General features: G+C 43.1%; 1 protein-coding gene across 8 annotated transcripts in view; it reads right to left on the bottom strand.

Annotated features, from left to right (window-relative positions):
• LOC137413498 (neurexin-1-like) overlaps nt 1-26,343 on the bottom strand; it is a 1,626,023-nt gene that overhangs the window by 1,103,023 nt on the left and 496,657 nt on the right. For all 8 annotated transcript variants that reach the window (XM_078779254.1, XM_078779246.1, XM_078779249.1 and 5 more), the window contains exon 7: nt 15,811-16,249. In XM_078779254.1, the coding sequence (XP_078635380.1) occupies nt 15,811-16,249 (439 nt within the window). The remainder of the gene's footprint in view (nt 1-15,810; nt 16,250-26,343) is intronic.

Below are 26,343 nucleotides of genomic sequence, written 5' to 3'. Positions count from 1 at the left end.
CAACAGACAGACAGACAGAGACAGACAGAATCATCTACGGCTATTATAATATATATATATATATATATATATATATATATATATATATATATATATATATATATATATATATATACACACATACAGTCACGTGAAAAGGTAAGTACACCCCATGTAAAGTTTTGACTTTTTCAACATATTTCAACATACAGCTATTTGATCTTCATTTCAACAATATTGATAGATAAAGGTGATATAATATAACAAATATCATGAATCATTTACATTTTGTAGTCCATTGTATAATTTAAATAAACATAAATGCAAATTTCGCATGTGGAAAAAGTAAGTACACCCCTACATTTATCACGACTTCAAATACCTAAAATTAGAATCAGGTGCCCCAGCTCAGGTGCAAATTATGAGAACATCGTAAGATAGGATCTTGGAGGAACCTGTCTTATTTAAACCTCAGACATTTAGTTTGGTTTGCTCTTTGTTGTTGACGTGTGTGGCATCACCATGCCGAGATCAAAAGAGCTCTCTGAGGCCTTCACAAAGAAGGTTATAGATGCCTATGAGTCTGGGAAGGGATTTAAGATGATCTCCAAACAATTTGAAATCAATCATTCGACTGTTCGGAAGATCATCTACAAGTGGAGAAGATTCCAAATAACTGCCAATTTGTTCAGGCAAGGCCGCCCCAGCAAGTTCAGCCCGAGAGCAGACTGCAAGATGCTGAAAGAAGTCTCTGAGAACCCCAGAATGTCATCACAGGACCTACAGGTAGCTCTTGCCACTGTTGATGTCAAAGTGCACGAGTCTACCATTAGAAAGAGGCTGCACAAATTTGATCTACATGGGAGGTGTGCCAGGAGGAAACCTTTGCTTTCCAGAAAGAACATCAGGGCAAGACTAAAGTTTGCCAATGAACACCGAGGCAAAGACCAGCACTTCTGGAACAATGTGCTCTGGACAGATGAGTCAAAGGTCGAGCTATTTGGCCACAGTACCAGAAGACATGCTTGGCGAAAACCAAAGACAGCATTTGACCACAAGAACCTGAAACCAACTGTAAAGCATGGTGGTGGAAATATTATGGTTTGGGGCAGCTTTGCTGCATCAGGTCCTGGGCAGCTCACCATCATATAATCCACGATGAATTCTTCATTGTACCAGAGGGTGCTTGAGGATAATGTGAGGCCATCTGTCGGAGAGTTGAAGCTCAACCGAAGGTGGACCTTGCAACATGACAATGACCCCAAACATACCAGTAAATCCACCAAGGAATGGCTGAAAAGAAAGAAATGGAGGGTTCTGGAATGGCCAAGTCAAAGCCCGGATCTAAATCCCATTGAGATGTTGTGGGGGGATTTGAAACGAGCTGTGCATGCAAGAAACCCCTCAAATATCGCACATCTGAAAGAATTCTGCATGGAGCAGTGGGCAAAAATTTCTCCCATTCGATGTCAGAGACTGGTACACAGTTATAAGAAACTCCTACTTGAGGTTGTTTCTGCCAAAGGGGGCAATACCACCTATTAGAGCCAAGGGTGTACTTACTTTTTCCACATGCGAAATTTGCATTTATGTTTATTTAAATTATACAATGGACTACAAAATGTAAATGTTTCATGATATTTGTTATACAGACTTGGCATTTAATATGGAATATATATTTTTTTCTTGACGGGTTTACTTTCTTAACTCAGTATATCAATCTGGTGAGTTTCTTTTACACTTTGGTGATTTATTTGTTGAAAGAACCATGTGACTGATTGTCTGTCGCAGCTAGAATTCAACAACAGGATTATATCACAGGTGGCGTGGCAAAATGTACGGACAGGTGCATTTGATGATTGGCTTCACAGTCGGGTATACAAGGGTTGTTGCGTTCTGTATTAGGGGAAAACAACTGCTGCACGTCTACAAAAGTTATTGCCGCTTCCTCTGGAGATGGTCCGTCAACTCGACAATGCTGTTTGTCATGGAGTGGTGGCTTTACAAAATTACGGCATGAAACAGCGTGCTATTGCTCGGCAGTATGGCATCACTCAAGGTCAGGTGTCAAAGATCCTGAAACGAAATGCTCAGAGGGGTGTCCCTACTCCAATACCGAGGCCAGGACGTCCCCGCAGAACCACAAGGAGGGATTATAGCCAGCTGCACCGGTTAGTCCGCAATGGCCGTACCAAGTCAGCTAATCGGCTTAGGGCTGAGTGGCAGCAACTGACAAATGTGCCTGTATCCAGAAGGCTAGTCAACCAACGACTGCTTCAAGCAGGCTATTGTGCCAGGCATCCCCTGGGAAAGCCACGCCTGACCAGACAACACTGCCAGCGCCGATTGCAGTGGGCCAGAGAGCACCGTCAATGGCAGCCAGGACACTGGAATCACGTGATCTTCAGTGACGAGTCTAGATTTCTGGTCTATCGTCAAGATGGCCGCGTCCGAGTGCGCAGACAAGTGCATGAAGCCTACAACAAAGATTGTATAGTGCCAAGAGTCCAAGCTGGAGGTGGTGGGGTGACCGTTTGGGCTGCTTTTCATGCAGGGGGCAAAACTGACCTGGTTGTTCTGAATGGAAGCCTGAACCAGTTCAAGTACAGGGCCATTCTGGAAGAAACATTGCTTCCATTTGCTCGTGCAGCCTTTCGAGGAAACTTTGTTTTCCAAGATGACAATGCATGGCCTCATCGTGCTCGCATGATCCAACACTTTCTTGCTGACCGTGGTGTAGAGCATATGGAGTGGCCTGCCATGTCCCCGGATATGAATCCGATAGAGAACTTGTGGGCAGAATTAACGCGTCAAATTGACCACTTGGACCAACAGCCGACCTCTGTGCGTGAATTGCAGCAGGCTATTGTCACTGTATGGCAAGCGATTCCTGTCCAAACCTTGGAAAATCTCGTGAACAGCATGCCTCAACGTGTACCTGCTCTCCTGAATGCTCGTGGGGGTTACACGAAGTACTGAACTGTAATTTTACTGTCCGTAATCCCAGTCGTAATTTAACTTTTGTTTTAGTTTAAAAAAAAATTGGCTAATGTGCAAAACTAAAGAGATACTTCTGGAAAACGTACAGAAGTTTAACACAGTACTGTCCATGAATTGAGTTCGATATCAGTTTACATCACTTTCAAGGATCAATTTATTTGTTTCGAAATGTCAAATGTGGTTTTTGTTTCTTTTAAAGGTCACATTAACAAAATCTAGAATAATTTCAACATAATTCCAATGAACTTTTGGTTCTAAGTCATCTTGAAAAGTAAGTTCACCCCCACAAAAAAAATATTCCATATTAAATGCCAAGTCTGTATTATATCACCGTTATCTATCAATATTGTTGAAATGAAAATCAAACAGCTGTATGTTGAAATATGTTGAAAAAGTCAAAACTTTACATGGGGTGCACTTACTTTTTCACGTGACTGTGTATATACATATATATATATATATATATATATATATAAAAGTTCAAAACACACCTGGTCACAAGTGTGCCGCACTGACCGGGTCCTCAGTCGAGGTCCTCAGCATCATCCCGTTTCGGCCCTTCAACCTCGATACGGTCAGCTAAGGTGGGCCAGCAGGAGCACATACACATCCACATGCAGCAACGACACCTGGATGCGTATATACCCCCACCCCCAGCCAGTGCGAACGCAGACTTCAACAACAACACCTCCGCATCCAGAATCCATAGCATTCCACCTTTATACCCTTCACCCTTTATACCCTTCACCACTCACCAACAAAACACACCAGATCATTCATACACACCCATACACACCCATACACACACACACACACAACACCAACCAACCAACCACCTACCTACCCTTACAACATACACCACTGAACATACAAAAACACACACTCATGCAAAAATTTATTCATTCAAAAAAACACACACCCTCACCCACTCACTCATATACACAAAATAAGAAATAATAATAGTAACAAAAAAAACAAAAAAAAAAACACACACAACCAACCTACACCGTTCGACGTGCCTCCATAAACTTCCTCCATATCCAAAATGAGCCTTTCAAGGCAACCTGGGCCACCTTGTCACACATCCTCCTTCTTTCTGTCCCACACACTCCCAGCCGAGCAAGAAATGCAGAAAAGGAATTGCCAATATACCCTCTACACCCCACCTCAAATGGCTGACATGAAACTCGCCAACCCTTCTCCCGGCACTCTGCCTCCAGCTCACTGTACTTTCCTCTCTTCCTCTCATGCACCTCCTCCCTGTTCTCTTCCCAAGGTACCGACAATTCCCCGAAGATGACCTGTCTTGTTGCACCTGACCAAATGACAATGTCAGGCCGCAACCTTGTCACACAGATCTCCTCTGGGAATACCAATTGTGGCTTTAGGTCTGCCACCACCTGCCAATCACAAGCATCTGACAGCCCTCTTGCTTTCCACCTCCTCCTCTTTCAACCTCTTACCACTTGGCCCTCTTTGACAAACCACACCTCTCCCCCATCAGTCTCCTTCTCCACTCTTCTTTCTCTCATCAGCACCTCTTGTTGCACCATCTGCACAACCACCGCCAGCACCTGATCATGTCGCCACCTGTATTGTCCTGCTGCCAATGCTACTGAACATGCACTCAGTGCATGCTGCACTGTTCCCACACCTCCACACAAATAACATCTCTCCTCCTGCAACAACCCCCACAATCTCAAGTTTACTGGTGATGGAAGCACATCATACGTTGCCCGCAACAGGAAATTCAACAATATTGGCTCCATCCTCCAAATCTCTTGCCACTTCAATATCCTCACCCGCACACCTTCCCACTTAGTCCAAGCACCTTGCTGTGCCGTACCGACTGCTTTCACATATCTCCCTATCTCCCCTCACCTCCCTCTCAACCATCTTCTGCCTCTCTTTCACACATGCCTTTCACCATCGCTCATGCTTCATCCACCCCAAGCCATGCTTCCCATGCTGTACCATCCCCATGACCTCCTCCTGTTGCAACCGCTCCTCCATCTCGTCCACCTCTGCTCTCGCATTCCACTTCCAACTTCCCTTCTTCTCTGGGAGAGCATTCTTTACCACTGCATCACTTGAATCCCGCAACATCATGAACTCCCGCACCCTCACCACCTTCAACTCCTCGGTTAATGATGTCAAGGGAAACTGGAGTTTTCCAACCTGACCATAAAAGGCAATGTTCGTCAAACAGCGTGGCACTCCCAACCACCTCCTCACAAATCCGCTCACCACAACCTCCATCCTCTCTACATGCCCAATTGCAATATCATACATCATCAATGGCCACAATACTCGTGGCATCAATCCAAGCTTCAAACACCATACCTTCAACTTACCTGGCAAACCGCATCCATCAATCCTCTTCAAACCTCTCAAAAGCTTGTTTCTGACCTCCTCCACTCTTCCCACATCATTCAACTCCACTGTATACCATCTTCCCAAACTCTTCACAGGGGCCTCGACCAATGATGGAACCACCTCCCCTCCCAGCTCAAACCTGTGCATGTTATCCACCACTCCTCGTCTCACGACCACACTCCTCGACTTTCTTGCTTTAAATCCCATTCTTGCCCACCGCATCAACATTTCCAGTCGTCCCAGTACCTCCACTGCTGCATCAGCGGCCTGTTGGACAACTGTCAGGTCATCCATGAAAGCAAATATTGCTGGCAACCTCTGACCAGGGGCGAGCTCCACTTCTTTCCCATGTCCACTCACGGCACGTATCAACAACTCCATAACCAGCACAAACAAAATAGGGGAGATGGTACATCCCATCGGGATCCCCACTTCCAACTTCTACCACTCTTACACAGGACTGTGTCGCAAACCGCATCCAAAACTGATCATAATATGCCATCAAAAAATCCCTAAATCTCCGTGGCACCCAAAATAAATCCCAGGCATACCTGATCAAGGCATGCGGCACTGATCCATATGGATTCTCCAAATCCAGCCATACCACTGCCACATCCTTCCGATGTGGCAAGATAAGAGGAAAGGCATAACAATTGAGGCCGCTTCAAAAGAGAAAAGCTATCTTCTCACCCACCCAGCTTTGCCCAAAGTCGGAGCCTGAAAACTTCAACAACAGGTTATGTTTAAAAGTTTAAATTGCAGGTCAGGTGCTGCCTGGCTTTGATCAGTTCCCAGAATGCATAGCAGTTGCCTCGCTATCGACTCAGTTTGCCTAGTAAAGCGAAATGTATGAAATCGTCAACAAAAATATATATACAGTGCATTCAGAAAGTATTCAGACCCCCTTCACTTTTTCACATTTTGTTATGTTGCAACCTTATGCTGAAATCGTTTAAATTCTTTTTTTTCCCCTCATCAATCTACATTCAATACCCCATAATGACAAAGAGAAAACAGGATTTTAGAAAGTTTTGCAAATTTCTTAAAAATAAAAAAACGGAAATATCACATTTACATAAGTATTCATACCCTTTGCTGTGACACTTGAAATTTAGCTCAGGTGCCTCCCATTTCTCTTGATCATCTTTGAGATGTTTATACACCTTGATTGGAGTCCACCTGTGGTAAATTCAATTGATTGGACATGATTTGGAAAGGCACACACCTGTCTATATAAGGTCTCACAGCTGACAATGCATATCAGAGCAAAAACCAAGCCATGCGGTCGAAGGAACTTCCTGCAGAACTCAGAGACAGGATTGTGTCGAGGCACAGATCTGGGGAAGCCGACAAAAAAATTTCTGCTGCATTGAAGGTTCCTAAGAGCACAGTGGCCTCCATAATTCTTAAATGGAAGAAGTTTGGAACAACCAGGACTCTTCCTAGAGCTGGCCGCCCGGCCAAACTGAGCGATCGGGGGAGAAGGGCCTTGGTAAGAGAGGTGACCAAGAACCCGATGGTCACTCTGGCTGAGCTCCAGAGATCCTGAGTGGAGATGGGAGAAACTTCCAGAAGGACAACCATCACTGCAACACTCCACTGATCTGGGCTTTATGGCAGAGTGGCCAGACGGAGGCCTCTCCTCAGTGAAAGACACATGAAAGACCACAGAATCTTGTTTCTCACAGTCTGAGAGTCCTTTAGGTGCTTTTTTGCAAACTCCAAGCGGGCTTTCATGCCGGTCAGGCCGTTCATGCCCAAGAGGGCATGAACATTGAAAAAAAAAGGTTTCATTGATTGGACCTTTGGGAGCATGCCTGCATGGATGGCTTGAGACATTATTCACACTACTTATCTTGTGTTGCTATTGACATATCTACCAATAACATAAAAACTTATCATGGCAATCTTCACAGAAATTATGTATGACCACCTAACACAACATGAAGGCCAATAGGCAGAACGGAAGGGGTGTAAGAGAAGATGCCACAAAACAATAGACCGCCGACTGCTAAAGAAGGGCATACTGCAGATTTGCAAAATGAAAAGAACCAAATTGTCCACAGCCTGGATAGACCACAAAAAGCTTTTGATGGTGCCCATATTCATTGAGGATAAAACACATGCAATTGGACAAGTTCAACAACAACACACCATGCATTTTAAGGCCATTTTCCCTGCGAGAGTGGGGGTTAGCCTTGCGGTCCCCGTGACAATCTTCTCCATTTTGCCCTATTTTCTGCATCTCCCCTTGTTAACCCCCTTGCCCGCATTTCATCTTCCACCATCTTTAGCCAAGTCTTTCTCGGTGTTCCCCGTCCTCTACTTCCTTCTACATTCATTTCCATCACTCTTCTCAACCAGTCACTTTCATCCTTCCTCAACACATGACCAAACCATCCATCTCAACCTGTTTCTCTTCACAGCATCAATCACAGGCTCTATTCCCATCATCTTTCACAATTCATCATTTGTCTTCCTCTCTCTCAACGATACTCCACACATCCACCGAACCATTCGCATTTCCACCCTTTCCAGCCTTCGTTGCTGCTCTACGTTCATTACCCATGTCTCGCTCCCGTAAATCATAACACTTCTCACACATGCAGCATACACCTTTCCCTTCAGCTTCAACGACACTCCCCTCCTCATCAGCACGCCACTCAGTTCCCGAAACTTCTTCCATGTACATCTCACTCCAGCAACCGTTGCCGGGTCTGATCCACCTTCTCCATTCAGCATGTCTCCAAGGTAGCAAAATGTTTTCACACCTTCCAGCTTCACGCCGTCTCCAAGATCCAACTCAACATTTCCTCCATCTGCAGCTCCCTCTGTGCACACCTTACATTTGAATGTAGCTGCCACACCGGTTAATGACCCTCTCAGACCACTACATTTTTGATGAACCCACACAGCGCACATTGTAGATTGAATGGAGTTCACTCCGACACCCTTCCTGCACACAGCACATGGCCACTTCCCAGTTCTTTCCACCTCACCACATGCTTTACCACTTGCCATCACCTTTGTCTTTCCTACATTCACTTTAAGACCTTTCGTCTCCATACATTCCTTCCACTTGTTCCTCTTTTCCTTCAGTCCATCCATACTTTCCGCAATCAACACCAGATCATCTGCATACAACAACTCCCACGGTAAACCCTCCATTACGTTCTGAGCCAGCACATCCATCACAGCTACAAATAGTAGTGGACTTAGTACCGACCCCTGATTCACTCCCACCTTCACCTCAAACTCACCACTGTTCCCATCCTTCGTCCTTACAGCTGTGCGCACTCTTTTGTACATTGCCATCACTACTCTGATCAACCATTCCTCCACTCCTAACTTCCTCAATGCCCATGTCACTACTTTGCGTGGAACCCTATCGAATGCTTTCTCCAGATCAACAAACCCAAGAAACAACTTCTTCCACTTCTCCATGTACTTCTCCTGCAACTGCCTTACAATAAAAAGCACGTCTGTCGTTCCTCTTCCTGGCAAAAATCCAAACTGCATTTCGTCGATCTTCACTTTATTCCTTATCCTCCTCTCCAACACCCTTTCCAATACCTTCATTCCATGCTCCAATACCTTTATCGCTCGATACGAGCCACAGTCCGGAGGGTCACCTTTCCCCTTGTATAGAGGGACGAGGGTACTCAGATCCCAATCCATTGGAATGCAGCCTTCTTTCACCACCAGATTACAGATCTCTGTCATTCTCTTCACACCCCAACTTCCTGCTGCTTTCAACATATCTCCCACAACTCCTGTCAGCCCTCCCGCTTTTCTACTCTTCATTGCTTTTATCGCTTCCTCAACTTCCTTCTCAGTTATCTTCTCTGCTTGTCCTAAAACTGGGTTACTCTCTCTGTTGCCATCCCATTCATTCTCTGCATTCAACAGCATTTCCATATATCTCTTCCATCTTCCTTTAATTCCATCTGGGTCCAAAACGATTTGTCCCACTTCATCCTTAAAGCAACTCACCCCCATCACATCACACCTCTCTTTCGCTATCTGCTTTGCAATCCTGAATTCCGCTCTCTGACCCTCTTCCGAATCCAAGCGTTCTCCGAACATTTTCCTACATGCCTCCTGCGCCTTTGCTACCTCTTTCTTTGCAGCCTTCTTGGCTGCCTTATAACTTTCATGCCCTGCTTTTTCTGCCCCCGTACCCTTCGCCTTCTGCCACTCCTTGAACTTCTTCCTCTTCTCGTCAATCCTCTTTACAACTTCATCATCCCACCACCATGTTTCTGAGTGCCTCGGTGGTCCTTTTGTCCATCCACATACCTCACCAACGGCTCCCAACAGACTATCTTTCATTGACATACAACCACTTTCAAGCTCAACCACATCATCCTCTGCCATACTCAGCCTCTCCTTTAATGCATCCCTTACTGTCACCACTTTCAACCTCCACACCTTCATTCTTGGTTGGTACTTCACCCGCCAAGCTCTCCTCACACCTTTCACCCTTATGTCGCAGACAACCAAGTGGTGCTGTGAAACAGCCTCCTCCCCCGGGATCACCTTTGTGTCCTGGAGGTGCCCCCTTTCTCGCCTACGCACCATCAGGTAGTCAACAGTTGTCGTCGACCCACCTGACGTGTATGTAACAAGCTTATTATCCTCTTTCTGGAACTGAGTTTTACAAATCAACAAATCAGCTCCATCAGCAAACTCCAAAATCCTTTCACCTTCTCCATTTCTCACACCATATCCGTAACCCCCATGAACTCCCTCAAAACCGTCCATACTCCTTCCCACATATCCATTTAGGTCTCCTCCGACCACAACAACTTCCTCATCTTTCACGTTTTCCATCAGCTTCTCTATTGCACACCAGAACTTGTCCTTCTCTTCATCGCTCCGACCAACCTGCGGAGCATATCCCGAGATGACATTCACCAAGAGCTTTCCAATCATCATTTTCACCATCATTAACCTTTCAATCACTCTCGTCACACTCACCACACTGTCTACGAACTCCTCAGAAAACAGGACACCAACACCATTCACGCCCTCCGGGCACCCTTGCCACACAAACTTGTATTTCTGTCCCTGCCGACCCTTCACCATTCTCACACCACTTCCCTTCCATCTCGTCTCTTGCACACAACATATGTCCACTCTTCTTCTGACCAATACTTCTTCCACTTCTGCTGATCTCCCTGTCATTGTCCCGACATTCCATGTCCCAAACCTCAGAAACCGATCTCCACTTCGGGCATCAGATGTTTCCTCGTCATAAATGGAGTGATTTCCACCCTTGCTTCGATTGGGTTACCCACCTTCAAGCAACAAGTTCCCCACCTTGAGCAATTGTACAAGTTCAACCCCCAAATAATCAAACTGAATGATAAAGCAATGGAGCACTGGAATACTTCATTCATTTGACAGCACTCAGGAAGATTGAAATACCAGGGTTGAAGTTAAAATAAGTTTCAATAAAATTTACAATAAAAATTCCAGAGAGACAGCTTTCCCCCTCTCTTGTTTTGCCTGGTTGAGGACCCACTGAGCAATTTCATCAATGAGCAAGGATACAGATACACCTTAACAACCAATGGAAGAACATCCAAAGAAACAGGAAAGTTGACACATCTACCGTACATGGATGATTGAAAGCTCTTCACACCCAATGACAAAAAAATTTGGTAGAACAACTTAAGTTAGTGAAACGGTACTCCGACGATATTCAAATGGAATTTGGCCGAGATAAGAGTGCCAAGTGCACATTCAGACAAGGTTAACCTGACGGACTATGTAAAAATCGACCTGCATACAACGATACAGCAGCTTTTTCTTTTTGCATTTGTTTGCGACATATATTGTGTCCCTCTTCTATGATGACGTATGTGCATTATGTTTCATTTTCTAGCTGCTGTATCGTTGTATATGAATATATATTCATATACAACGTTTGTTAAATATATATTGTAAATATATATTACGCTGTATCGTAAATATATATTCATATATCGTTGTATAAAAAAACCACCTTTTGAGGCCATTTTTTTCCCCGCAAGCGGGGGTTGGCCTTTTTTGGGGACCGTGGTTGTTGTTGTTTTTCGGTCCCCTTTTTGAAGCAATGTTTTACGGCCGGATGCCCTTCCTGACGCTAACCCTTTTTGCCGCCTTTAACGACAAACAGGGAATTACCAGTGAACTGGTACTCAATTAGCCGACCTCGGAAGGATGACAGGCTGAGTCAACCCCCCTGGCGTTAATTCAGCGATCGACCGGGATTCGAACCCAGGATCCTAGGATCCTAAGCTGGCACCCTAGCCGCTAGCCCAACACCAGGGTTGTATATATTCATATACAACGATACAGCAGCTAAAAAATGAAACATAATGCACATACGTCATCATAGAAGAGGCACATCATATATGTCGCAAACAAATGCAAAAAACTATTATCAAAGCATACCTGTGTAGAACGAGGCTGATCCTGAAAACATAACTCTCCCCGAGAAACAAAATCAAACCAACAAACAAACCTGCAGTAGTAGTGTGCCAATACAGTTGCGGAATGACAAGCCGGTCACTCCTCACTACCCACAAAGTGTTATATAAAAATCAGTGCATCCCAACAATGTACCTGCTGAAACGAGAAGGAGGCAGCAGCCTGATGGAGTTCAATGAGGTGCACAGAATAACAACTGTTGGATTGGCTGAGTATGTGAAAAGTTCAACAGAATACCAAATTCGATTTGTATGTCAACACGAAGACAACAAACCACAGAAGGTATCCCAATCCCACTTCGCAAAAACTTTCCAAAGACAGATGTGAATAGAAAATGTCACACATGAAACCGATACAGCAGCAAATTTCCCCAAGGATTGCAAAAAAAGACAAAAGAAAATGATAAAGCAAAATGTCAACAGATTACACACCAATAACTGTAAGAATGATAAGAGAGCAGAAAGGTATAAAAAAAAAAGAAGAGTTGGACAGATTGGGCATAGACAAAGAAAGCTCATTAGAATAGCTAAAAAGTAGTCAGCTCAAATGGGATGAAGAACAAATCTTACCATAATTCACCAAATGTCCGTCCGTCTGTCTGTCCGTCTGTCCGTCCGTTCGAAGGTACCGCAAAAACAGCTGAACCGATCGCAACAATATTTTGGGTGGGTAATCCTGGGATCCCCTCGAGTAAAATAGGTGATATTGTTTTTCCAATTTCAGCTTTGGCCTCCAGCATTTTCAGGTTTGGACTCCCGCATAACGTTATTTTCCCAGGTGCCGCACAAACGGCTGCACCGATCGGACTCGGTGACCTTGGACAAAGACCTTTTATAAGGACATGGGTTGAATCCCTGCTTGAGAGAATGCCAACCCCCTCCCCGCCATCACGGTCATCTCTCCAACTCACAATCCCATGAGATATGTGGAAAGGACGACCCAAAACCAATTATCTTCTTTTTGATTTGTATATAAACATCATTAAAAGTAAATCACGACCTCAGCCAAAGTTCAAACGACGTGAGTTTAATTTCTACATGAGAGAATTCCACATAGCTATTTGGGCTGTGTATACGCTAACAGATCGGTCTCCATCGATCTTGCCAAGGCCGTAACACCTATCGGCTCAAAATCATGTTAACTGTTGACTTGGTAGTTTTTACAATGAAGGAAACATCAACAATGTTGTTAAAAGTTTATTTTGTGATTAATTTGTGATTGCAGTTATGTTTTTGGAATGAAAAAAGAGATATCGAGTTCAAGTGAATGACGATATGCCGTGATGGTTTCTACTTTCTGAACATGAACTTCGTGGATCGCCATATGCAGGTTTGCCACGGACCCACGATCGATGTTTCGACACATGAACATACCCGTTTGTTTGTGAACGGGTATGTTATTCATGGAAATCCTTCACAAACTTGCTGTCCATGTCTGACGTGCGATTGAAGGTGCTACAGGAATGTGGAATTTATTGGTTTCATGCTTTAGCATTCGCCGTATTTGCATTGCCTGTTTGCTTCAGCTGGCCTCCCACCCGTGCGTAGCACGGGTATCTCACTAGTCATAATAAATGGCCAAGACCAAGAACACTATACCAATGGCTTGAATAAAATGGCAGGACTGAGTCAATCAGAGAGGTGGAGGTTTTGCAGGTATAAACAGAAAGCACTAGTCACCTCCTTTTGGCATGGAAAAACTCATATCAGAACAGATGTACACACAAAGGTACAACAAAGTATGTCGAGTAATCCAATGGCACATCTGAAAGAATCTCAATATCCCAGTTTCATCAAACTCATTGAAACATGAACCAAAAGCGATCACTGAAAACAAGAAAACAACACTCACGTATGACCTGATGATCCCATTGAGAGTGAATTTATAAAACAAAGCATTGCAACCAGATATAGTACTTAAGTACAAAAAAGACAGCATTGCTAATTGAGGTGTCAGTACCCAGAGATTTTGGTCTACACAATGCATAACTCGAGAAAATGACCAAATACCAGGACATCAAAAATAAAATCAAAAGATATTGGAAGAAGAAGAGCACCAATATTGTATCAGTGATGATTGCAGCAACGGGACTGATAATAAAGAGCCTCACAGAAATCTAAAAATAACATTCCTTGGAATATTATTACAAATGAAATGCAGTTTGGAAAGAGCCCTCGGAACTAAACTTTGAGAACAACACTTCACAGCTTGGACCAGGAAACGTGATCCCTTACCAAAACAGATGTGGACTCTGTTTCACCTTCTGAAACTCACATGTGAAGATCACAAGAAAATGTACTCCTTCTCCCACGAACGACACACTCCTTCTTAGAAAATGGTGATGTGGCCCAACTTTTATGGGTTAAAGTTCAACATGCACATGGAACAATTTGTTTAGCATTCATTCATTCATTCATTCATTCATAAACAAGATGTTGTACCATTTGTCATTAACCAACCATTTGTCATTAGTAATGTTTATCATTAAACCATCAAATAAGCCTATCCTTATGCATACTGTGTTTTTTTATTGCTGTCACAGGTATGGTGTGCTTAGCCTGGATTCAATTACAGATTAAATGTTGCTCGACCATTAATTCTACCTCTCAAATTGCAAATCTAATTGTTGCTTGTCAGAATTATTAAAATGACATTGTAAAAAAAATCTTTAATTATATATATATATATATATATATATATATATATATATATATATATATATATATATATATATGTATATATATATATATATATATATATATATACAGTGGAACCTTGACTTACGAGTTTAATTCGTTCTGTGACCGAGCTCGTAACTCAAATTGCTCGTTTCTCAAATCAAATTTCCCCATTAAAATGCATTGAAATGCTATTAATCCGTTCCAGCCCGCCAAAAACCACACCAATTTTTTTTTAAATATACAGTATATATAAAAATATCTCGCGCTTTATATTTCACCTGTATGCAGCATACAAGTTGGCAGGATGGCCTGGACTGGAGGTACGCACACTTGACTCTAAAGTCTAAACTGTCCAGCCTGGGTTTGAATCCCGACCCAGCTATAACCTGTCATGGGTGAATCACAGGCAGGGTGATTCATCAATGTGTGTACCGCTAAACTGGGCGCCCCGTTTGCGTCCCATTAGTTGTTGGATGTTAAGGATCTCACCGTGTTTTCCACAAAGAGAAGGCGAGCTATCGCCGGCACTCTGAACAAGTTGTGGCCTGGCATGGCATGAACATGAAAACATGAACATGAACATGAAATGTTCGACATGAACATGAAATTTTCCAAAATAACCAAAATGCGAAAACAAAAATGCAGCGCTATACGACAGAGATACTGTACTTGCACGGCAAGATAACCACGTGACCGGAACCCACCTGGCGGCGTAAACTCAAAATAACCAACATGCGAAAACAAAAATGCAGCGCTATACGACAGAGATACTGTACTTGCACGGCAAGATAACCACGTGACCGGACCCACCTGGTGGCGTAAACTCAAAATAACCAACATGCGAAAACAAAAATGCAGCGCTATACGACAGAGATACTGTACTTGCACGGCAAGATAACCACGTGACCGGGTGGCGAAAGCTCGTAACTCAGATCTCGGCTCGCATCTCAAAGCAATAAACCGCCCGAGCGACGGCTCGTATCTCGAAAAACTCGTAAGTTGGGGCACTCGTAAGTCAAGGTTCCACTGTATATATTATATATATATATATATATATATATATATATATATATATATATATATATATATATATATATATATATATATATATACATACATATATATATATATATATATATATATATATATATATATATATATATATATATATATATATATATATATATATATATATATATATATACTGTATATATTAACAAAACTTCAACGCTCTTATCATATATTAAACAAACATGGTGCAATTATAAACAGATAAATTTACAAAAAAAAATCTAACCTGTCCGCCCATCTCGCTGGAAGTCCACGTGGTACCAGTCTCCATCATTGACTTTTAATTCTGTGGCTTTCATCCGGATGGTCCCAGAACCCATATCAAGCAGCATGTACAAAAATCCATCAAATAGTTCCATAGCAAAGAAGTCTCCCTTGAGGTTACGTGCATCCTCTCCATCCACAACCTCTGGTGCACGGCCCTGTGTGTACAAGATAGGGCCATTCGGTTCTGTCGTGCTGAAGTCAAAAGATATAGATCCTGTTCGCTTGGTTTTCCACTCGGGCAGCGTGATGTAGGCATCAGGTGATTCAAAGGTGATAGGTTCGAGAGCCGGCACATTCTCACAAGTGAAGGCCACATCTCCCACCACCTTCATCTTGGGATCACCTTCTCTGGCCATCCGCGAAAGTTCCAGCTTTTGCTCATTGTTTTTGTAGACAACCTGCATACTCACCAAAAACATACCATCACAAAGAGAGCTGGAATGATATCGAAGGATTAGATTATATGCATGAGATGGACAAAAGTATTGTATCATGAAATAGGTCAGGCAAGATACCCCTTAATGAAATAAAATATGAGCAAACTAAAGAATAAAGATGAGGGGTAAAATGCAATGAGGACCAGTGACAAGTTTGGCTGTTGAAGGGGTGGAGTCATTCTTCGTTTGGAGGCAGCACAAGGCTGCAGGGTAGCAGGAATTTGGCCATGGTGCCAGCAATAGCTCGCCGACTCTTCATGAAGGACACCATGGGATTTTTAATGCCCACCAAAGAATGTTGGCGGAAGGATTCCCATTTAATGTCCTTTCAAGGTACATCGCACACACTGATGAATCACCCTGCCTGTGAAACACCGGGATGATAGTTTATAGCTGGGTTGGGATTCAAACGCAGGCTAAACACCTTAGAGGCAAGTCTGCGTAGTTTTTGGCCATCGTGTCAGCCCGGTGGGGTCCTTGGAATGGCAATTCATGACAATAGGAAAAAAATTAGTCTCATTTCAATGTTTTTCCTTCATAAAACAATCTTGATGGACATCAGTACAACAGAAGTAATAAAGTACAATCAGAGATTGCAGACCCTCGCCAGGACGTGTTTGTGTGGTGTTTATTACCTGCAGTGTTTGTGCGGTTTATTGATGACGTAGATTTATGTTCAATCCAATATGGCTGCCAAACAATCCAAATGACCGATGACATCAGCAATTTAATTCTCCCATACAATTTTTGTATAGATCATGCTCAATAAATTTCAAACTGATTGGATCAGGCATTCTACTTGTCGAAGTATGATGTCATAATGAAGGCACCAATGACATCATCATGAATATACTGTATGTTGTTCTTGACAACTTGGAGTACTTGACAATGAGCTTCAATTTTTTCCAAGAAGCGCTTTTGGGGATATAGAGGTGCAATGTTTTTCGATTTTTCCAAGATGGCGTCCTAATACGTGACCTATGATGTCATAATTATTGTTAAAAAATATACAGGAGGAGGCGCTCCTCTGGTGAAAATTTCTTGGCAATTGGACCAACAGTTGCAGAGAAAAGCATACCTACGTTCTGTGCGGACAAACAAACAAAGAAACAAGAAGATGTCATGCAGAGCAAGATACTTGCAAATCGGCCTCCCCCCCCCCCCCCCCCAATAATTTTTTCCCCATTGATACAGCAAATTGTCCATTTCATCAAGATTAAAATTGACAATCTTGATCAAAGCTCGGGTCAATAGGAAGAAAAGTGACGATTTTTCAGATGAAAAATGATGATTTGGGAAGGTTGACCTTTGACTTTTTGACCTCAAAAATAGTTAGTTTCCCTATTTAGAGACTCAATGTGAAAATGCTGTTAGATTTTCAAGTAAATCGGATGAAAATTGAGGATTTTAAAAACTTGGCCTATGTTGACCTTTTGGCCTATGTTGACCTCAAAAATAGTGGGTGGTTGAATTCAGTGACCATATAGGTAAATACTCTTAGAATTTCAAGTTAATCAAATTAAAATTGGTGATTTTAGAAATTCAGCCTATGTTGACCTTTTGGCCTATGTTTACCTAAAATATAATTTGTGGTTGAATTCAGTGACCAGATATGCAAATGCTCTTCAAATTTCCAGTCAATCAGATGAAAATCGAGGATTTTAGAAATTTGGCCTGTGTTGACCTCAAAAATGCTTGGTGGTTGAATTCAGTGACCAGATATGCAAATCCTCTTCAAATTTCAAGTCAATCGGATGAAAATTGAGAATTTTAAAAATTTGGCCTATGTTGACCTTTTGGCCTATGTTGACCTCAAATATACTTGGTGGTTGAATTCAGTGACCAGATATGCAAGTCCTTTTAAAATTTCAAGTCAATCGGATGAAAATTGAGGATTTTAAAAATTTGGCCTATGTTGACCTTTTGGCCTATGTTGACCTCAAATATACTTGGTGGTTGAATTCAGTGACCAGATATGCAAGTCCTCTTCAAATTCCAAGTCAATCGGATGAAAATTGAGGATTTAAAAAATTTGGCCTATGTTGACCTTTTGGCCTATGTTGACCTCAAATATACTTGGTGGTTGAATTCCGTGACAAGATATGCAAGTCCTCTTCAAATTTCAAGTCAATCGGATGAAAATTGAGGATTTTAGAATTTTGACCCATGTTGACCTTTTGGCCTGTGTTGACCTCAAAAATGCTTGGTGGTTGAATTCAGTGACCAGATATGCAAGTCCTCTTCAAATTCCAAGTCAATCGGATGAAAATTGAGGATTTTAGAAATTTGGCCTATGTTGACCTTTTGGCCTATGTTGACCTCAAATATACTTGGTGGGTGAATTCATTGACCAGATATGCAAGTCCTCTTCAAATTCCAAGTCAATCGGATGAAAATTGAGGATTTTGGAAATTTGGCCTATGTTGACCTTTTGGCCTATGTTGACCTCAAATATACTTGGTGGGTGAATTCAGTGACCAGATATGCAAGACCTTTTAAAATTTCAAGTCAATCGGATGAACATTGAGGATTTTAGAAATTTAGCAAAGTTGGTGGCCTTTGGCCTATGTTGACCTTTTGACCCCAAAAACAATATGCTTCTCAATTGGGACGACCTATAGAAATTGGTGAAGTTTCGTGACGATGGGTTTAGAATTGTGACCTAAAGGCCGGTGACAAACAAACAAACAGACAGACAGAACCACAAACGCAACCGACCAATATACTTGAAAAGTCTTGGATTGTGCAAGTCACAAACAAACAACCAAATGGATCCAAATGCAATACCCACTCCTCTGGCGAGGGTAAATATTAATTCGAGCATGTTGGGCATAATATTGGGATCATAAATTAAAACTGTATATACAATGTTGACCTATCCATTTTTCTAAAACTTTGGATTCATAAAGAAGTTTAACAGCCTTATCATGAAGAAGTACACATGGTGATCAGAGGATCACTGGGGAAGGGAGAATTACAAAGCTTCCCTGTTTGTCACTTAGATCGAGATGATAAAAAAGCCAATTTAACGTCGTATGTGTAAACCCAGGTGCCCAGAGAGGTGTTTGTGTTTTTCGAGCAAGGCAAAAAGGCAGATATACCTTACGGCAAAAAGCGAGAAACCAGTTCACAATATTAATCATCATATTTGTTAATCTGCCTTTAACGATTGAGCAGATGGAGCAATTTAAAGTTTGGCATTAAAAAAATCATGTGCATGAGAAGGCGTTCGATGCCTCCAAACGGGTTTCCTCCGAACGGCCATACCATTCCATTCGTCATGCAGTTTCATTAACTTTGAACTGATGGAGCAATGAATCATATCAAACCTTTACGGAGACAAACCCGTATGTAACCAATTCCATTAGTACTCAAATCAGGAACAAAATCATTCAAAAAAACTTAAAATCCGTGCATATTCAATGCCTTAATTGTCAAATAACTTTGATTAGATTGGAAACTCACTCTGAGTTGAAAATGCTTTTTTCGCTTCTTAAAAAAAAATTTTTGGGAAACATTCACAAAAAGTTAGCACAACACCTTGTTTTGTGTTTCCTTCTGTGTTTCTTCAGTAAAAAATATCTTGTGCAAAATTAAGTGCATGTATACAGGTGAAATTGTGATTAGTACATCGTGAATGTGATTATTCGTTGATACACACCAGGTTGTTGATGTTCACTTAACATTGACGCAGTTGTGCCAAAAAAACCGGACACACAAAACATACAATAAAGGGAGCGGGAGACAAGATGGGGAGAGAGAGAGGGAAGCACACAGGTACAACAGCAGAGAACAGGGACATCAGGAGATCTGTGGGAGGGAGAGGGCTTGGGAAGAGGAGGCATGGGAAGGGCGTGGGGGTGGGTGAGGTATAAAACACATGGACACTGCTCTACTACTTCGAGGAAAAGAAGTTGGTATTTCAAAAAAGTGGATCTGGGGTCAATTAACGGGGGTAGAAAAGATCAAGGTTTTGGATGGAGGAAGATAAGAGATGGTGGTGAACAGCTGTTTTAAAGACCTGGAGGGAGGAGTGTGATTGAAGAGAGTGAGGGGAGTTTGTTCCAGAGGTGGGACTAAAGAGGAATGAATAACTGAAGGTGAGCAGAGAGTCTTGATTTTGGCAATTTCACCAGAAGAGGGTTACTGGCAGATCTTGTGTGACCTGTAGGAATATTTGGGGGACAGAGCACAGATAGAGCTGGGGGAGCAAGGCCGGAGAGGAGTTGGTAGAAGACAGAAAGACAACCTACCTGCCTGCGGTGAGTGAGTGAAAGGCCCTCAGAGTTAACTTCATCGCGGGAGATTCCAATGATTCTGAAAGCTTTGGTTTCAACAGTGTGAAGACGAGCTAGGTGTGAGGCAGGAGCACCGGCCCAGAGGGGGAACAGTATTCCATTGAGCTGCGGATGAAAGCCTTGTATCTCGTGACGAGCTCAGGTGTGCCAAGGAAGGACTTCACATGACGGATGATGCCCAGTCGGCGACTGGCTTTGGAGGCCACCTTGGAAATGTGGTTTTCCCAGGAAATATCATGGCAGACAGTGAGACGCAAAAGACTGAGTGACAGAACTTCTTGGAGAGGATTGTTCAGAAAGTAGATGGGAGGGTTGTCCAGTCGGTCCTTTCAGAGAGACATAGTAAGAGTGTGAGATTTGTCAGGATTGAAAGACATGTTCCACTTGTTTGATCAGTCTGTGATTTTGTCCAGTTGCGCAGAGAGTGAGGAGGCTGCAGACTGCCGATCTGAGGGATGAGGAATGGAGCAGCAGAGAGTGGAGTCATCAGCAATGAGATAGAGAGGATTTTCCAGAGAGTTGGAGAGATCATTGATGAAGACCAGAAAAGCACAGGGCCCAGAACACTGCCTTGGGGAACTCCAGCCTGAACAGGAAGGGGAGATGAGAGAAATCCATTCAGGGCCACACGTTGACTACGAGCAGAGAGGAAGTCCGCAAGCCATAGGAGAAGAGTTTGGTGAGCAGAGCGGGGTGCCAGACCGTATCGAAGGCACGTGATATGTTACACCAAACTGTTACAAAAAAGGACATAACATAAAGCTGAATTGGGGAAAACACGGGTTTTTCCAGGTGAGGGCCAACTCTTCATAGTGTTTGACCAATTGGGCCTTATTTATTGTCATGGCAAATGCTGGTTAGATTGGGAACTGATGATGATGTAACTAAAATGGTGTAGTCATAATTTTTGAAAATAGCTGAGGGGAGACGTAATTATACAACAAATGACTCTTCAAAAGAAACTTGCCAAAAAGACATCCACCAAATGTACGTGCAATGTATGATTGAAAGTGATGAATTCCGTTGTTTTTTTCATCAAAATATTTGTCAAAGGACAGTGCTGAGACAGTTACAGTAAATAATTTGTATACATGCATAAAATGGACGCTGACATAGCAATATCGCATGGAGCAAGATCACTCGATTTTTATTTTTTGAAAGAAAAACAAGCTAGAAGATAGAAAGTTGGGTGGCCGATCGTAAATAAGGAAAGACATAAATAAGTGTACATGTACGAAAAATAGTTGTGGAGCATTTTCATGATGAATTTACATCAGGACGTCTGTGTTCGACATGAAATACGTGTCATGGGTCACAGAACTCGTTCAGCTCATTGAAAGTGGCCATATTTTAATGTTTTTATATCAGTTTGATGATAAATGTAAAGTTATTATGACATTGACCTTCCTCATGTCAAAATAATTTTACACCGCGGATTCAGGGCTACGTGAATGCAAAGTCCAATCTCTGTCCCTGTCAATCATTTTGTGTTTTGGGTTATATGGACCACCAAGACTTTTGCTTTTCAGAAATATCATGATGTTTTCTCCAATAAAAAATGATGTTTCTCCACATAAACAAAGTCAAATTTACCATTAACTTAAGAAAACCAACACCACCACCATTCAAAAATGATATCGTGACTAGAAGAGTTTTTGATAATAATTAATTTATGTTTATTTGTGTAAAAATAATTATTTATTGGGATAAAAAGGTAATACCAAAGGAAGAAAATTAATAAAAATTTCATTACAAGTGAATGTGCAACCAACAAAATCCTGTTACATTAAATGCATTTTATGGCGAAAAATGATATTAAAATTAACAAACGTAATGATTTGATACAACAACAACAACAACAGGCATTTTAAGGCCATTTTCCCTGCAAGAGCGGGGGTTAGCCTTGCGGTCCCCATGACAATCTTCTCCATTTTGCCCTATTTTCTGCATCTCCCCTTGTTAACCCCTTTGCCCACATTTCTTCTTCGACCATCTTTAGCCAAGTCTTTCTCGGTCTTCCCCGTCCTCTACTTCCTTCTACATACATTTCCATCACTCTTCTCAACCAGTCACTTTCATCCTTCCTCAACACATGACCAAACCATCTCAACCTGTTTCTCTTCACAGCATCAATCACAAGCTCTATTCCCATCATCTTTCGCAATTCATCATTTGTCTTCCTCACTCTCAATGATACTCCGCACATCCACCGAACCATTCGCATTTCCACCCTTTCCAGCCTTCGTTGCTGCTCTACGTTCATTACCCATGTCTCACTCCCATAAATCATAACACTTCTCACACATGCAGCATACACCTTTCCCTTCAGCTTCAACGACACTCCCCTCCTCGTCAGCACGCCACTCAGTTCCCGAAACTTCTTCCATGCACATCTCACTCGAGCAACCGTTGCCGAGTCTGGTCCACCTTCTCCATTCAGCATGTCTCCGAGGTAACAAAATGTTTTCACACCTTCCAGCTTCACGCCATCTCCAAGATCCAACTCAACATTTCCTCCATCAGCAGCTCCCTCTGTGCACACCTCACACTTGAATGAAGCTGCCACACTGGTTAATGACCCTCTCAAACCACGACATTTTTGATGAACCCACTCAGCGCACATTGTACATTGAATGGAATTCACTCCGACACCCTTCCTGCACACAGCACACGGCCACTTCCCAGTTCTTTCCACCTCACCACATGCTTTACCACTTGCCATCACCTTCGTTTTTCCGATACTCACCTTCAGACCTTTTGTCTCCATACATTCCTTCCACTTGTTCATCTTCTCCTTCACTCCATCCATACTTTCTGCAATCAGCACCAGATCATCTGCACACAACAACTCCCACGGTAAACCCTCCTTTACGTTCTGAGCCAGCACCTCCATCACAGCTACAAATAGTAGTGGACTTAGTACCGACCCCTGATGCACTCCCACCTTCACCTCAAACTCACCACTGTTCCCGTCCTTCGTCCTTACAGCTGTGCGCGCTCTTTTGTACATTGCCATCACTACTCTGATCAACCATTCCTCCACTCCTAACTTCCTCAATGCCCATGTCACTACTTCACGTGGAACCCCATCGAATGCTTTCTCTAGATCAACAAACCCAAGAAACAACTTCTTCCTGTTCTCCATATACTTCTCCTGCAACTGGCTCACAATAAAAAGCGCGTCTGTCGTTCCTCTTCCTGGCATAAATCCAAACTGCATTTCGTCAATCTTCACATTCTTCCTTATCCTCCTCTCCAACACCCTTTCCAATACCTTCATTCCATGCTCCAATAACTTTATCGCTCGATACGAGCCACAGTTGAGAGGGTCACCTTTCCCCTTGTATAGAGGGACGAGGGTACTCAGTTCCCAATCCACTGGAATGCGGCCTTCTTTCACCACCAGATTGCAGATCTCTGTCATTCTCTTCACACCCCAATTTCCTGCTGCCTTCAACATATCTCCCACACCTCCCGTCGGCCCTCCCGCTTTTCTACTCTTCATTGCTTTTATCGCTTCCTCAACTTCCTTCTCGGTTATCTTCTCTGCCGGTCCTAAAACTGGGTTACTCTCTATGTTGCCATCCCATTCATTCTCTGCATTCAACAGTATTTCCATATATCTCTTCCATCTTCCTTTAATTCCATCTGGGTCCATAACGATTTGTCCCACTTCATCCTTCAAGCAACTCACCCCCATCACATCACACCTCTCTTTCGCTATCTGCTTTGCAATCATGAATACCGCTCTCTGACCCTCTTCCAAATCCAAGCGTTTTCCGAACATTTTCCTACATGCCTCCTGTGCCTTTGCTACCTCTTTCTTTGCAGCCTTCGTGGCTGCCTTATAACCTTCAGGCTCTGCCTTTTCTGCCCCATACCCTTCGCCTTCTGCCACTACTTGAACTTCTTCCTCTTCTCGTCAATCTTCTTTCCAACTTAATCATCCCACCACCATGTTTCCGAGTGCCTCGGTGGTCCTTTTGTCCATCCACATACCTCACCAATGGCTCCCAACAGACTATCTTTCATTGACATCCAACCACTTTCAAGCTCAACCACATCATCCTCGACCATACTCAGCCTCTCTTTGAATGCCTCCCTCACTGTCACCTCTTTCAACTTCCACACCTTCATTCTCGGTTGGTACTTCACCCGCCGAGCTCTCCTCGCACCTTTCACCCTTATGTTGCAGACAACCAAGTGGTGCTGTGAAACAGCCTCCTCCCCTAGGATCACCTTTGTGTCCCGGAGGTGCCCCCTATCTCGCCTACGCACCAGCAGGTAGTCAACGGTTGTCGTCGACCCACCTGACGTGTATGTAACAAGCTTATTATCCTCTTTCTGGAAATGAGTATTACAAATCAACAAATCAGCTCCATCAGCAAACCCCAAAATCCTTTCACCTTCTCCATTTCTCACACCATATCCGTAACCCCCATGAACTCCCTCAAAACCGTCCATACTCCTTCCCACATGTCCATTTAGGTCTCCTCCTACCACAACAACTTCCTCATCTTTCACGTTTTCCATCAGCTTCTCTATAGCACATCAGAACTTGTCCTTCTCTTCATCGCTCCGACCAACCTGCGGAGCATATCCCGAGATGACGTTCACCAAGAGCTTTCCAATCATCATTTTCACCATCATCAACCTTTCACTCACTCTAGTCACACTCACCACACTGTCTACAAACTCCTCAGAAAACAGGACACCAACACCATTCACGCCCTCGGGCACCCTTGCCACACAAACTTGTATTTCTGTCCCTGCCTACCCTTCACCATTGTCACACCACTTCGCTTCCATCTCGTCGCCTGCACACAACATATGTCCACTCTTCTTCTGACCAATACTTCCACCACTTCTCCTGATCTCCCTGTCATTGTCCCTACATTCCATGTCCCAAACCTCAGAAACTGATCTCCACTTCGGGCATCAGACGTTTCGTCGTCATGAATGGAGTGATTTCCACCCTTTCTTCGATTGGGTTCCCCACCTTGAGTTTTGACGAGAGGGAGTGAGGTCCCCCACGGGGTACTTCGGGCTGTACGCTGCCCATATGTAGTCGTAATTGTCATGGTTCTCTTTTTGAGGCAATGTTTTTATGGCCGGATGCCCTTCCTGACGCCAACCCCTTTAGTCGCCTCTTACGACACGCAGGGATATGGTGTACCTATTCTGAACAAGGGTACACACCGGTAACACACCGGTACACAAACGTAATGATTTGATAACGTTAAAAAATGATGTAATTGCATGAAAATATGCTGAGAAGCCTTAGAGGTGACTTTTCGTAAATGACACCAATGTTAGTGGAAGTGATGCCCAGTTTAATGTCCATCATGGGGACGCTTCATACATTGATACCACGTCCGACCTGTGAAACACCAGGGTACCGAGATTTGAACTGAGGCTCGACAGCTCAGAGCCTATCATATGCATATCTCTCGGCTATCCTGCCAGCATGTGTGTGTGTGTGTGTGTGTGTGTGTGTTTATACATGTGCATGTATCTATACCTTTAGGCCTTAAAATGCCTGTTGTTGTTGTGTTGTATGTACCTATACAGAATGAGATTTTTTTTTACAAGCCCTTATGGCTAAACAGTTGCATACGTTTTGCCTACGAGGCATAAGCTCAGCAGAGCTAAAGCCCACTGCTTCCCAGTCGGGATGTAGTGCAGCCAATAGCGGGAAGATAATTTAATTCTCAATTTTATAGCCAAGTCCACTCCAGAGAGGGAACCATAGACTCA

This window comes from Myxine glutinosa, chromosome 5, assembly GCF_964187855.1.
Source record: "Myxine glutinosa chromosome 5, kmMyxGlut1.1, whole genome shotgun sequence".
In the NCBI taxonomy this organism is placed as follows: Eukaryota; Metazoa; Chordata; class Myxini; order Myxiniformes; family Myxinidae; genus Myxine; species Myxine glutinosa.
The sequence above is the reverse complement of the archived record's forward strand: the minus strand, read 5'-3'. Positions and strand labels throughout refer to the sequence as shown.